The 15,302-nt window shown below is 55.8% G+C and overlaps 1 protein-coding gene across 1 annotated transcript; it reads right to left on the minus strand.

Moving 5' to 3' along the window:
- Nucleotides 1-3,127: 3,127 nt before the first annotated feature.
- LOC138813962 (creatine kinase M-type) lies at nt 3,128-8,810 on the minus strand. The gene is made up of 9 exons (XM_070002600.1): nt 8,753-8,810; nt 7,697-7,819; nt 6,313-6,531; nt 6,043-6,197; nt 5,577-5,709; nt 5,057-5,228; nt 4,573-4,696; nt 3,834-4,023; nt 3,128-3,545 (listed from the first exon to the last, which is right to left on the minus strand). Exons 3-9 carry the CDS (start codon nt 6,503-6,505, stop codon nt 3,367-3,369), a joined length of 1,146 nt encoding a protein of 381 aa, XP_069858701.1. The 5' UTR covers nt 6,506-6,531; nt 7,697-7,819; nt 8,753-8,810; the 3' UTR covers nt 3,128-3,366.
- Nucleotides 8,811-15,302: the final 6,492 nt, after the last annotated feature.

Below are 15,302 nucleotides of genomic sequence, written 5' to 3' on the forward strand. Positions count from 1 at the left end.
CTCAACAAATACCTTAGTCTTAGCAATCCACCTACACTGCTAGAGGTGTTAATTGGTTGATGTTGCTTAAGGCTTCAGGCATGGTTGGAGCCAGGCCCCCAATTATCTCATCACCATTACATCACTATAGATTTAATAGGTGTTGGGCTCACTCCTTTCCCAATAACAGATAATCCATTTGGGCTACAGGTCCAACCCAGGTGGTAAGGCACCTGCCCAGCAAGCCCTGAGGCCTTAGGTTTAAATCTTGCTACTTAAAATGGCTCAGCAGGGGCTGGGAAGATGGCTCAGTGGTAGAGTGCTTGCCTTGCATGCATGAGGCCCTGGGTTCCATTCCCCAGCACCACATAAGCAGAAAAAGCTGGAAGTGGTGCTGTGGCTCAAGTGGTAGAGCGCTGGCCTTGAGCTGAAGAGCTGAGGGGCAGTGTGCATGGCTGACACACACACACACACACACACACACACACACACACACACACACACACACACACACACACACACACACACACACACACACACACACACACACACACACACACACACACACACACACACACACACACACACACACACACACACACACACACACACACACACACACACACACACACACACACACACACACACACACACACACACACACACACACACACACACACCCTACCTCCCAAAAATAAAATGGCCCAGCAGATCCTCAAGGCCAATGGCCCGCAAAAGTTCCAAGGCCAGCTCTGATTGGCTCAGGTGTGTCATGTGATCACCTCACAGCCAATCAACATCCAGCCCAAGTGCCAAGGCCAGCTCTGATTGACTCAGATAAGTCGTGATCACCTCCAAAGTAATCGTTTTGACTCTAGAGAGGCCAGGCCCTCAGGAGCAGGACTTGGGGTTGGGGCAGAAAGTATTTGGGAGGAAAACAGGCAAAAGTTAGGGTCCAAGGCCTTTAGCTCAGAGTGAGCAGGGTAGATCTCCCAAGGCACTGGGGCGCCAGCAGTAAAGACTTTGCTTGCATACTAGGTGCAGGGAACGGCCAGGGAGACAGCGCAGGGCCTTCACACCTAGTATGTGACTCGGGTAAGTGGAGTCAGGGAAGGAGAGGTGGCGGTGTGGGCAGTGCCTTGCCGGTGCTGGGAAGGGCTTGCTTTCAGGCGAATCGGGAAGCTTTCCAGCAGGAGAAGGGTTGAGAACGGATTTGTTAGGTGGTTGGAAGGCAGGAGGTCTGGGTGGGAGTGTAAGTGGGGATATAGAAGAGGTGGATTTTAAGAGACTTGAGAAGTCAGGCCTCGTAGCACACACCTATCCCTGCGACTTGGGAGGAAGAGATTCTAAGATCTCAGGTTCAAAGCCAGCATGGGCAAAGCTGTTGAGACCCTTCTCAGGAAAGTAATAAAGCTTGGTGTGATATGGCGCCTTACACCTGTAATCTCAACTATGGGAAGCAGAGGTAGGATTTCCATACAAAGCAGCGCAAAAGCATGAGAGCCTACCTAAAAACGAATAACTACAGCTAAACTTGGGGTGTGGCTCAAGTGATGGGTACAAACAGTAACTGTGGGTTAGCTTGGCTTTGACCTTCCCCCAGCAGCTGGGGCTCCATAGCCTTGGGATTGAAGTCAGCGTGAGTGCTGGGATCTTTATTAATAATTAACACCTCATCATTCATTAATGCTGCTGAAGACAGCCCCACATCTGATGTGCCTTCATCTTTGGGTGTTTTCTGCTCTTCCTATCTTAGTAATCCTCAGGACTCTTGGGAAAGGCAGGGGGAGAGGCAGCCTTGGGCTTCAGTTTACCCTCTAAAGCAGGAGGTGGATTTGTTGATCTCTTAAGGACATTTTCTTTCCTTTGGAAATAAGATCCCCATGTAGCTCAGGCTAGCCTGGAACTCTTATTTTTCTGCCTCGGCATACAGACTGCTGGACGCCTAGTTATAATTTTTTTTTTTTTGGTCGGTTGTGGGGCTTGAACTCTGGGTCTGGGCGGTGCCTCTCAGCTCTTCAGCTCCAGGCAAGCACTCTACCACTTGAGCTACAGCACCACTTCTGGCTTTTTCTCCTTCTGTGCTGCTGAGGAATAGAACCCAGGGCTTCATGCATGCAAGGCAAACACTCTACCACTGAGCCACATTCCCAGCCCCAACAGGGTTATAATTTAAGGGCTCTTTGGGGGAGGGAGAGGGATGAAGCCGGACACCAGTGACTCACACCTGTCATCCTAGCTACTCAGGAGGCTGAGATCTGAGGGTCGCAGTTCAAAGCCAGCCTGGGCAGGAAAGTCTGTGAGACTCTTATCTCCAATAAACCATTCTGAAAACCAGAAGTGGTGCTCAAGTGGTAGAGCACGATCCTTGAGCTGAATTGCTGAGGGACAGCGCCCAGGCCCAGAGTTCAAGCACCACAACTGACCAAAAAAAAAAAGCCTTCACCAGGTCTGAGAGAGCAATCTTCCATTCACCCTGCCACCCATTTCCTATGTCCCTTTTAGGGCCCACCTACTGCCCTTACTGAAGGAGGTCTTGGCCTCTTTGGCTGGTTGGAAGTTATTGACATGCTCAACAACCAATCACCACTTGAGTACTCCATGACTTCTGTTACCTATTATTCTCTCCTCTATTGGGCCGCTGGTCCCCTTTGGGCTCTTTCCAACGACCCAGCTTGCAAGCCCCGGGGTGGCTGGTGGGAGTGGCAGTATATACACAGGTCAGCAGCTGGAATGGGGAGAGAACTGGAAAGATGAGCTGGGTGGACAGCATGCATGTCAGACCTGCGTGGACTTGCAGGATCTTAAAACGAAACAGTGCATTCTAGGAGAGACTGGAGTCACCGCAGTTTCTGAGCAGAGTTCAGGAAGCTGGAACTCGTGATTGCTTAATCCTAGCACTGGGGAGGATGAGGCAGGAAGGTCATGAGCTTGAGGCCTGCCTGGTTCATTGTGCAGACCAGGCCCCTTTGGGGTGTCTCAGATTCCACATACAAATCTAATTTTTGGATCAAATCCTGTACCCTACTTTCAAGTCTTTATAGAAATGGGATAAGACATGGTTAATGTATGCTCAGAAGGGCAAATTACAGGTAGAGCGCAGAGGCCATTTGCAGAACTCCTCCCGGCCCCAATAATGGAACGGGACTAAGGCCACCATCGCTTTTATTTCTGATCTTCTGGTGGAGGGCGGGCCCTGGGAACCCAAGGTGGGTTTTTGATTGGCCAGAACCTCAGCGGACGGAGCCCATAGGTTGGAACTCTGGGTGGACTAGAACTCTTGGTGCCCGGATGGTGGAGCTTGGGGGCGGGGCTCCGGTGGGGGCGGGGCGTTCCGGGGGTGGGGCCTCCAGGGGCCGCATCCTCCCCGGAGTTGGAGCTAGGCGCCTACTTCTGGGCCGGGATCATGTCGTCGATGGCCTGGCCTTTCTCCAGCTTCTTCTCCATCTCCACCATGAGCTTCACACCATCCACCACCAGCTGCACCTGTTCCACCTCGGACGAGCCCAGCCGATCGGCGTTGGATATGTCGAATACCGCACCCACCGCGGCCGTGTCCACGCCACCTGTGTGGAGCAGCGGGGAAGGGCAGTGAGGAGGGAGAGGGGGGCTGGGGGCGACCCTGTGGCCGAGCCCCGGATTCGGAACGGTAGGTACCTTGTCCGGAAACCATCAGGCATGCGTGTCGTATAACTGTGACTATAGTAGCTCCTGAGCACACTTTACACAGGAGGAGCCCAAGGCCCACCCTCACCGGCTCGGGGACCCGCGGGGTGCCCCACGTGTCTCTCCCCCCCACCCCCGCGGAGGGCGCCCAGGTGCGAGGGGGCGGGGCAGGGCGTGCGGGAGCGCACCTGTGCCCCGTTTCTGCAGGCGTAGACGGGTGAGGATCTCCTCGAACTTGGGGTGCTTGCTCAGGTGCGCCAGCTTCACGTGCACGCCCCCGCGCAGCCCAGTGCCCAGGTTGGAGGGGCAGGTGAGCACGTAGCCCAGGTGCTCATTCCACATAAAGGGGTGGCCGGCTTTCTTAAAGATCTCCTCAATCTGAGGGGGAGGGGGAGAAAAGCAGAGGTCGGCACCTGCGGGATCCCCCCAAGTGCACCCCCAATCAAAGCCAACAGGCGAGGTGGGGCTGGGCGGGAGTGCAGGTTGGGAAACCCAGGAGGAGGTGTCTGGCCACGCCCCGAGTCTGGCCACGCCCCGTGGGCAGAGGCTGGCTCTAGGGGGCGGGGCTTTAGAACGTGGGTGTGGCTAGGACTGAAGGGCTAGGCTTAAGCCGAGTGGTGGGCGGGGCTTTGGGAGTGGGAGAGGCGATGTCTTTGTGAATGGGCGTGGCCTCGGAAGTGGAAAGGGTGTGTCTGCGTGTGAGGGGCGTGGTCTTTGGGAGTGGGCGTGGTGTGTGTGAGAGAGAGACCTTGAAAGGGCTATGGGTGCGTTGGGTGTCTTTGTGTATGAACAGGCGGCTTGGCCTTTTGGAATTTGAAGTCTTTCCCTGTGAAAGGGTGTGGCGTAGGAACTGGGCGTGTCTTGTATTTGCGTATGTGGGTGTGGCCTCTCGAGTGGGTGGGGCGTCGAGGGGCAGGTGGCACCCACCTTCTGCAGCCCCACGCAGAAGCGGCGGAAAACTTCCTTCATGTTGCCGCCCTTCTCCATGGAGATGACGCGGAGGTGGTCCTCCTCGTTCACCCACACCAGGAAGCTCTTGTTGTCATTGTGCCTAAGGTGAGATCAGAGGCCAAGAGTCAGATCTGGGGGGCCCCGAAAAAGGGGGGTGTGCTCGCCTTCCCCCAAAACCACAGGTGCTTGAATCGGAGCATTCAGACGTCAGGGGATCTGCAGAACCTCACACCTGGGGTCCCAGGGCTTCAGAAGGAATTAAACCGCCTTCTATTAAAGAGACTGTAACTACTCAGGAGGCTGAGATCTGAGGATCAAAGTTTGAAGCCAGCCCACACAGGAAAATCCCTGAGACGTTTTACCTCCCATTAGCCAGCAAAAAAAAAAAAAAAAAGCCACAAGTGGGGCTGTGGCTCTCCTTGGTACAGAGGGACATGGACAGAGCAGTGGAGGGCCTCACCAGATGCCCCGGGCGTCAGGCCAGTCTCGAGCCATGCCTGAGGCCAGCAGCAGGGGAGACACGGGCTTGTCGAACAGGAAGTGGTCATCGATGAGTTGCTGCTGCTCCTGCTCCGTCATGCTCTTCAGGGGGTAGTACTTGCCCTTGAACTCCCCGGTCAGGCTGTTGAGAGCTGGGGGGAGAGGGTTAAACAGGGCTGGCTCGCTTCAGCTGAGGTGTGGTATTCAGAGGACCTCATGCTTGCCCCCAGTGGTCTGAGCCATTAACAGAACCTAAACACTATGCCACCTCCACTTGTGACCGGTCCCCAAGTCTCCCCAGGAGCAGACTCAGCACTAGCAAGGTGTGGTAGTGCACACATGTAATCCCGGCTACTCAGAAGGCAGAGATAGGAGGATCTGGAGTTCAAGGACACCCAAAGTTTGTCGGGCAGCCACTGTTTGAGTTGAATTGAGTGACTTGCAAGGGCCAGGTCTGTGGGGGATGGGAGAAATGAGGTGTGTGGGGGGGTGGGACTCACCTTCCACGGAGAGCTTCTCCACAGCCCGACGCTCACCCCGCGAGCAGTGTGGGGGCAGCGTGTAGCCCTTGATGCTGCGGCCGGTGCGCACCCGGCTGCTGAGCACGTAGTTGGGGTCTAGGTCGTCTCCACCCTGGGGGGAGGGGCAGTGGGAGGGACGCTGGGATGACAGACCCTCAGGGGCGCACCATCCCACTGAGCCCAGGGCTCCCCAAAACCTTCCCTGAATCTCCCCCTGATTTCCCAGGGCTCTTCTAGATCCGTGGTTTACCACCCCACTCCTGGCCAGCCTCCCAGGGCTCCCCACATCTCCAGAGTCCTCAGTTCCTCCACGGCTTCCCCAGAACCCCACATCTACCCCAACTCCTGGATCTCCCCCTTCTCCATCTGCCCTCTGGCTCCCTGTTTGTCTGTCTGTCTGTCTGTGTGTCTGTGCACCCTTCCCATCCCACCCCGGATCGCTGACCTTGAGGTTCTCATGGTTGAGGTCCGTCTTGTGCTTGTCGGTGGGCTTGTAGCCCCCATGCCGGTCCTGGATGATGGGGTCGAAGAGATCCTTGAACACCGTGTATGACTCCTCGTCCCCGGCCACGCAGCCCACCGTCATGATGAAGGGGTGACCTGGGGGGGGGAGCTGAGGTCAGAGATGCGAGCCCATGTGTGTGTACCGGGGAGGTGGAGGCTGAGAGGGTTTGGACCCAGCCCCCCCCCCCCGCCCCCCCCCCAGCTCCCAGACCTGGATTGTCCACGCCCGTCTGGATGACGTCATCCAGGGTGAAGCCAGCCGGCGTCTCCTTGTCCCGCAGCTTCTTGTAGAGGTCAGGGGTCAGCACCTTGGCCATGTGGTTGTTGTGCTTGCTGAGGTCGGGGTACTCCTCCTCCGGCTTGTAGTTCAACTTGAACTTGTTGTGGGTGTTTCCGAACGGCATGGTGGCGGTGGTGGGGGGGTGGGGGTCTGTGGGGGGGGGCAGGGAAGGACGGTGAGCGGAACCTAAGCAGGGTGTGAGACTCGGGGGTGAGGAAGCTTGAGGAATTGTTGCAACAAGAGAGCCCCCCTCCCGCCCCCCCCCAACCCCTGAACCCTGCCCAGGAGAAGCAGAGTCTCAGGTGAGCTCCCTGGCTGGGTCATAGTCTGGCTCCATCACCCAAGACTAGTTACATTCCCCCAGGCCAGAGAAGAAACAAGGGTAAGAGTGCGGACTTGGGCTGGGAAGGTGGCTCAGTTGGTAGAGCGCTTGCCTCGCATGCATGAAGCCCTGGGTTCGATTCCTCAGTACCACATATGCAGAAAAAGCCAGAGGTAGCGCTGTGGCTCAAGTGGTAGAGGAGCTAGCCTTGAGCATGGTGAAGCTTGGGGACAGTGTCCAGGCCCTGAGTTCAAGCCCCAGAACTGGGGCGGGGGAGTGGGGGGCAGAGAGCTGGGGGAGAGTGTATGCTTTGGAATCAGACAGCCTGGGTTCAAATCCTGGCTCCTACTCATTCCTTGGGACAAGCTGGGTGGACTTGAGCAAGTTGTTAAACTTCTCTGTGCTTCTGTTTACTCAGTCATAAAAAGAGGCCCTATAAAAACACAAACCTCTTGGGAGGTTGTGAGGGAGAAAGGAGTTTAAAGGAGTTAATGCAGGAGTGGCATTTGTACCCATGTCTTGTTCACACCTTATATTCTTTTTTCTTTCTTTCTTTTTCTTTTTTTGCTTGTTTTTTGTTTTTTTGTCAGTTGTGGGGCCTGAACTCTGGGCCTGGGCGCTGTCCCTCAGCTCTTCAGCTCAAGGTGAGCGCTCTACCACTTGAGCCACAGCGCCACTTCCTGTTTTCTGATAATTAATTGGAGATAAGAGTTTCACACCTTTCCAGCCCTGGGCTGGCTTTGAACCTCAATCCTCAGATCTCAGCCTCCTGAGTAGCTAGGATTACAGGCTTGAGCCACTGGCGCCCAGCTCTTATATTCTTTTTGTTGTTGTTCTTGTTGGTCATGGGGCTTGAACTCAGGGCCTGGGCACTGTCTCTGAGCTCTTTCACTCCAGGCTAGCACTCTACTGCTTTGAGACACAGCTCCACTTCTGGCTTTTTGCTGGTTAACTGGAGATAAGAGCCTTACTCGGTTTCCTGGCTGGGCTGACCTTGAACTGTGATCCTCAGATCTCACTCTCCTGAGTAGCTGGGGGAGCCACTTGTACCCAGCTCCAGCAGTCTTTTATTTAGCTATTATTATATCTGTCCTGGTGGTGTTGGGTTTTCGGGAGCTGCGGAGAAGGAGCACTTGAACAGGAGTCTGCTCTCCGCGGGGCATCCTGCTCCAAGCTTGAGAGGCAGAGTTGGGGCAGGGGGCTGCGTGGGCGCACCCCTCTCCACCATCTACCATCTCTGTATCAGGTTAGTCTCTGGAGTCCACACAACACGGGGTTCAAACCCCAGCTCGGCGTGTGGGTGCTGTGTGTTCCAGGCTCAGATCTCTCTGATCCTCAGAACTCAGCCGGGGCATTATTATATCCATTAGACCCAATGGAGACCGTGGAGGACCCCCCAGCTCCAGCCGGGGGGTGGGGGTGGTGCGATGGAACTGGAGAGGGGTTGGGGGGAGGCCCGTGGTTATTTTTAGGGCCTGGCATCTGCATCCCCCCGCCCGGCCCCGCCCTGGCTCCGTTTGTACCAAGTCAGCAGGGGGTGTGTGGCCAGGGCGGTGGGGAGGACGCGCAGCCAAGCCCCGGGGCTCAAGGACACCCCAGAAAGCCCAGACTCCCTCCCTCCAGAGGGTGCCTGCTGGGGACCTCAACCAGGGACACCCTGAAGGCATGGAGGCCAGATAGGTGACCCTAAAGAGCAGGGCACGCACCCCTCCAGCCCTGTCAAGTGAGTCCCAAGGGGATGCCTGTAATCCCGGAGCCGGGAACAGTCAGACACAAGGTCACAGCCACCCTGACCGGTGACAGGCACCCCCCGCTGCCCGTGGCGCCCAGCTGGGGTGACAGCTGTTAGGACCCTTTTTGGGGCTCTGGGGATCCCCTCATCCCACACACACAGGGGCTCAGGACTTAGGGTAAAAGCCACACTGGGGCCACAGATTGGGGGCCCTCTGGCCCCACAGGGCCACCTGCTGGAAGTCACAGAGGGGCCAGACACAGGTCATCCCCTCCAGCCTAGGCACGGAGCCCCCCCATGTCCCCCCTCCCCAGTACCTGGCCGAGAGAACTGTCTGTGTCCTGCAGGCAACACCAACCCGGAGGCAGGGCCCGGGGTTCCCGCTTTATATCGGGGGGCCGGGGCTGTGCGATTGGCTGGGTGGGGCTGTCCCCAGGGAGGGGGCCGAGCTGCCCGGGCACAGCGCCCACCCCACAGCCAGGCCTGCCCAGTGCCCAGCCCCGTGGCCTTGTATGGGCCGCCCCAGCGCCCCCCAAAACCACGCCCGCCCAGCCCACGAGCCAGTGCTGAGTCGGGCTGGCGGGGAGCAGCTGGCTGGCTGCCGGGGACACGCCGCGGCCTGCGCATGTCCTGGCCACGACCCCCCTCGACCCTCACCACACACACACACACACACACACTACACACCTCCCCCCGGCTGCAGCCCCAGCATCTTAGGAGATTCAGAACCAGGAGCCCACTGAGGACACGGCCACCCCTGTGTGACCCAGGGAGCCACTGAGCAGGAGGGAAACTGAGGCTGGACCCCATTGGGGAGATGTGAACTCTGGGGTGGGGGGGTCACGCTCCTCCCGCCCCTCCCTCTGGTGCCCAGGGCCATGTGTGCCCCCGAGTTATTTTTACGGTGCCCTGTGGCCTCCACGGCACAGCCGGAGCGGCAGCTGGTGAGGGGGGGGCGGCCACGTGTCCGGGTTAATTATAACTGGGTGTCCGGCGTCCCCAGCCTCCCCTCCTTACAAGGGCAGCTCGGGAGGCCCCCCGTGGCCCCCCCCAGCCCCAAGGGGAAGGGAAGGTGGGGGGAGGAGTCCTGTCACTCTGCACTCGGGACTGGAACAACGCACTGTGACACACTCAGCACCCCAGCTGTCATCGGGGACCTCAGTTCCCGGGAGGGGAGTCCATGCCAGCAGGGCTGGTATTTGAGGGTGCAGCCTGGAAGGTTCCGGGCCTTCTGTCATCTCTTTAACTATCTTCCTGCCTACCGACCTATGGCTGGGTCTGAATTCAGTTCCTTCCACTTCTCTTGCTCAGCTGGTGCTCTACCACTTGAGTCATGCCTCTAGCCCCACTTTTTGCTTTTTACTTTGGAACTTGGTTTCTCTGCTTGGGTTGTTTTATTTATTTTATTTTTGTCAGTTGTGGGGCTTGAACTCTGGGCTTGGTCACTGTCTCTCAGCTCTTCAGCTCAAGGTGAGCGTTCTACCACTTGAGCCACAGCATCACTTCCGGTTTTCTGGTGGTTCATTGGAGATAAGAGTCTCATGGAAGCCGGGTGCTGGTGGCTCATGCCTGTAATCCTAGCTACTCAGGAGGCTGAGATCTGAGGATCGAGGTTCAAAGCCAGCCTGGGCAGGAAAGACAATGAGACTCCTATCTCCAATAAACCACCAGAAAACCGGAAGTGGCGCTGTGGCTCAAGTGGTAGAGCGCTCACCTTGAGCTGAAGAGCTGAGGGACAGTGCCCAGACCCAGAGTTCAAGCCCCATGACTGACAAAAAAAAAAAAAAAAAAAAAAAGAGTCTCATGGACTTTCCTGCAGGGGCTGGTTTTGAACCACGATCCTCAGATCTCAGCCTCCTGAGTAGCTAGGATTACAGGCATGAGCCACCAGCACCAGGCTCTTCTTTTTCTTTATAATGCTGGCTCTGGGGCTTGAACTCAAGACCTGAGTGCTGTCCCTGTGCTACATTTTTTTGGTCCTGGGGCTTGAACTCTGGGACTGGGTGCCATCCCTTAGCTCTTCAGCTCAAGGTCACTTGAGCCACAGCGCCACTTCCAGTTTTCTAGTGGTTTATTGGAGATAAGAGTCTGATGGACTTTTCTGCCTGGGCTGGCTTTGAACTGCAATCATCAGCTCTCAGCCTCCTGAGTAGCTAGGATGACAGGCGTGAGCCCCGGGCAACCGGCTTCCCTGTGCTTTTTTATTCAAGCCTAGCACTGTAGCACTTGAGTCACGGCTCGCACTTCTGGCTTTTGGGTGGTTCATTGGCCATAAGAGTCTCATGGAGGGCTGGGAAGGTGGCTCAGTGGTAGAGCGCTTGCCTTGAGCTGAAGAGCTGAGGGACAGCGCCCAGGCCCAGAGTTCAGGCCCCACGACCGGACCAAAAAAAAAAAAAAGAGTCTCATGGACTTTCCTGCTAGAGCTGGCATTGAACCTCAATTCTCAGATCTCTGCTTCCTTCCTAGCTAGAATGCCGTGATAGGCGAAAGCTGCTTTTAGGATTAGTATTATTTTTTATTTTATTTTAAGGAGTTGAGTGCTGGGTATGAGGACGATGCATCTTTTCTTTTCAACCACCCAGAGGGTCACAGACCAAAACAGCGGGGAGAGGAGGTCACTGCAGGCTTCTTCTGGGAGGTATGACATCTGAGCAGAGACCTGAAGGAGGGGAGGAAGCCAGCATGTGGGGACACCCGGTAGAAACAGAAGGGGTAAAGGCCCTGGGGTGGGCGTGGCTTGGCCCATCGCTGGCTGGGCTGGTGGCCAGCAGGAGGGGGAGGGGGAGAAGAGCAGCTGAGACTCCTCTAAGCCCCTGATGACAGATGACACACCCTTCTAGGACTCTGCAGTGTGTGTGTGTGTGGGGGGACACCCGGGAGAGGGGACTTCTCATTCTTCCCCTGAGCCTCTGGAGATGCCAAAGTTCCAGGACTTTCTCTCCAGCTCTCTTCCCCCACTGCGGGTTGAGGTGAGCCAGTGGGTTTGCCCAGGATTTATCCCAAAGCAGCAACTACCAGGCCAGGCACCCATGTGGCTCACGCCTGTAATCCCAGCCACCCCGGAGTCAGAGATCTAGCAGCTCCAGCTAGGAAAAGTCCTCGCGACCCTTCTGATCGTAAGAATGGAAAGATCAGAGCGGCCTGGTCTGGGTGCGTCGTGCTCACCAGTGGCAAAGGGACCATGCAAGCACCTGGTGTGGGGCGGACGCGCGTGATTGGCGCGGGGCCTGTGCCAGGTATGGTTTAGAAATGCTGGCCTGGGGCCAGCCGGGCCTGCGCATGCGCAGGGACTTCCTTCTGGCCTCTGTCCCGGGCAATCCTCTGTGTCCCAGGCCGGCTCAGCAGGAGGTCATCCTGGCCCCAGGTGGATTTGAACCCAGGCCACCCTGGAACTCCTACTCCTGCCCCAGCCTCCAAAAGTGCAGAGACTGCCAGCATGCTCCACCGTGATCGGTTGGATTTCTAGTTTCTTTCAACCAATACCCGGGATTCCATAGTGTTTTCCCTGTACTTGCCCCATGCAGACCGCGTGGCTCTGGGGACAGAACCGTGGCGTGCCCCTGTCCTGCGGCCAGGGTACACGCGGTCCATTCAGTAGGACAGATGCACCTGTCTAGAAAAGAATGATCACCCATCTGGGTGCCGGTGGCTCCCAGCTGCTCAGCAAGCTGAGATCTGAGGATCATGGTTTGAAGCCAGCCAGGGCAGGGAAGTTTGTGAGACCAAGGGACAGTGCCCAGGCCCTGAATTTCCCAAGCCCCAGGACCAGTGCACACACACACACACACACACACACACACACACACACACACACACACACACCACCACCACCACCACCACCACCACCACCATCACCACCACCATTACCACTGCCAACAACACAGAAAAATGACCCAGCTGGGCACTGGTGGCTCACACCTGTTATCCTAGCTACTCAGGAGGCTGAGATCTGAGGATCACAGTTCAAAGCCAGCCCAGGCAGGAAAGTCCATGAAACTCTTTTTTTTTTTTTTGGTCCAGTCATGGTGCCTGAACTCTGGGCCTGGGTGCTGTCCCTCAGCTCTTCAGCTCAAGGCTAGCGCTCTACCACTTGAGCCACAGCGCCACTTTCGGATTTTTTTTTCTTTTTGCTTATGTGGTGCTGAGGAATCGAACCCAGGGCCTCATGCATGCAAGGCAAGCGCTCTACCACTGAGCCACCTTCCCAGCCCCCGTGAAACTCTTATCTCCAATAAACCACCAGAAAAACTGGAAGTGGTGCTGTAGGTCAAGTGGTAGAGTGCTCGCCTTGAGCTGAAGAGCTGAGGGATAGCACTCAGGCCCAGAGTTAAAGCCCCACGACCAACCAAAAAGAAAAAGAAAAATGACCCAGAGTGGGCAAGAATGAAATGCAGGAGTCTCAGAGATTGCATCTGGGGGAAGGGATTCCCAGAAGGCTTCCTGGAGGAGGTTGCATGTGCCAGGGGCTCTGAGAGGACTCCCTCCCTTTCTAGAACTGGAAGGGGCGGAGCTTTCCTAGGCTGGGCTCGGCCCGTGGGCTTGCAGCGCCCTCTGGTGGACATAGGCCATAGTGCAGCAGCTGCAGACCACGGAGGTATGGGGTATGGGTGAGTGGTTCAAGCATTTTAGGGTTCTGGACTTGATTCATCCCATCAGTCACCCCACAAGTATTTATCGAGCCCTTGCTTCATGCTAGGCTCCCTTCTGATGCTATGGCTACATCCAGATGGTTAGAGCCCGCCGCACTGCAGTTGGTACAGTTGGTAGGTAATACTAAAGGCTAGCTCCAGCCAGGCCCGGGGTCCACATTACTCCATTCACTCCTCCTGTTCTCTGACCAGCATCAGATTTGAAAAACGGAGGCACATAGAAGTTATGTTACTTACCCAAGGCCTCACAACTGTAGGGAAGTGCTGGAATATGAATTCAGAGCCCGATTCTTGGCCATCACAACCCCCCACCAAGAATGCAAAATGTGCAAAATAAAACAATCCTCCAAAGAGGCTGAGATCTGAGGATCAAGGTTCAGCCAGGCCAGGTGGGAAAACCCTTGAGACTCTTATCTCCAATTAAGCACCAAAAAGTCAAATAGATCTGTGGCTCAAGTACTAGAGCACTAGCCTTGAGCAAAGAAGCTCAGGGACAGCACCCAGGTGCTCAGTTCAAGCCCCAGGACCAGCGCAACAAATCATATGATATATTTTTTATTTTATTTTTGTCGGTCATGGGACTTGAATACTGGGCCTGGGCGCTGTCCCTGCACTCTCCGCTCAAGGCAAGTGCTCTACTGCTTAAGCCACAGCGCCACTTCCAGTTTTCTAGTGGTTTATTGGAGATAAGAGTCTCATGGAGTTTCCTGCCCTGGCTGGCTTTGAACCGTAATCCATAGATCTCAGCCTCCTGAGTAGCTAGGATTACAGCGTGAGCCACTGTCACCCGATGATATATATTATTAAAAAAAAAATGTGGGCTGAGAAGGTGGCTCAGTGGTAGGGTGCTTGCCTCACATGCATGAGACCCTGGGTTCGATTCCTCAGCACCACATAAGCAGAAAAAGCTGGAAGTGGCGCTGTGGCTCCAGTAGTAGAGCACTAGCCTTGAGCTGAAGAGCTGAGGGACAGTGCCTGGCCCAGAGTTCAGGCCCCATGACCTGCAAAAAAAAAAAAACCCAAACATGTTAGTTTGAGGTGGAGTGTGGTGGTACATATCTATAATCCTAGCATGCAGAAGAGATTGAGGAAGGATGATTGAGAGGTTGAAGCCATCCTGGACTACATACTTTCAGTCCTACTCTTAGATCTATCTATCTATCTATCTATCTATCTATCTATCTATCTATCTATCCATCTATCTATCTATCTACCTACCTACTGTTTTAAGACTCAGTGGGAACAGAGCTCAGAAAAGGAATCATTGTCATGCAGGAAGCCCTGAGTTCAATTACAAGAACAAAGGAAAGAAAAAGGAGAAAAAAGGAAAGGAAGAGCTGGGAAGGTTTGCCTTGCATGCATGAGGCCCTGGGTTCAATTCCTCAGCACTGGAAAAGCAGAAAAAGCCGAAGTGGCGCTGTGGCTCAAGTGTTAGAGCGCTGGCCTTGAGCTGAAGAGCTGAGGGACAGCGCCCAGGCCCAGAGTTCAAGCTCCACAACTGACCAAAAAAAATTTTTTTAAAGGAAAGGAAAAGTTGGTGAACAAAATTGAGCAGGAAGCCAGGTGCTAGTGGCTCACACTTGTAATCCTAGTTACTCGGGAGGCTGAGATCTGAGGAATGAAGGGTCAAATTATCTCCAGTGAACCACCAAAAAGCCAGAACTAGAGCTGAGGCTCAAGTGGTAGAGCACCAGCCTGGATCAAAAAATTAAAAAAAAAAAAAAAGATCAAGGACATCGCCCAGGCCTGGAGTTCAAACCCCATGTCGGGCTGGCGCACACGCAGCTCCGCAGGGAAAGGAGGTGCGATCTGGGTGGGGTCCTGCCCTTTACCATCAGCAATCAGGGAAGGCTTTGCGGAGAGGGCAGCGTTTGAGATGATGGCTGGCCCGGGCCAGAAGGGGCCAGAAGGGGCACCGCCAAGGCTAAGGCCCGGCGTGGGCCCTGCGCGCGAGCTGCGTCCATCTCCTCTGAGATCCGAGTATAGGCGAGGCTACACGCCGTGGGCGTGGCCTGAAGAGGGCGTGATCTCCGGAGGGTGTGGCGTGTGGATGTCTTGCCCCCAGCGGAGCCGTGCGGGGAGCGGATGCTGAAGGATGATGGGCGTGGTTTGTAGAGGGACGCCCCGCCCCTGGAAGACCCGCTGAGACTCGGTGGGCGTGGCTTGCGCACCTGTAGGGGCGTGGTGTTCACGGGGCGTGGCAGATCGACGCCCCGCC

The sequence above is a fragment of the Dipodomys merriami genome, unplaced genomic scaffold (genome assembly GCF_024711535.1).
Source record: "Dipodomys merriami isolate MVZ:Mamm:240054 unplaced genomic scaffold, mDipMer1.0.p SCAF_106, whole genome shotgun sequence".
NCBI classification, from domain to species: domain Eukaryota; kingdom Metazoa; phylum Chordata; class Mammalia; order Rodentia; family Heteromyidae; genus Dipodomys; species Dipodomys merriami.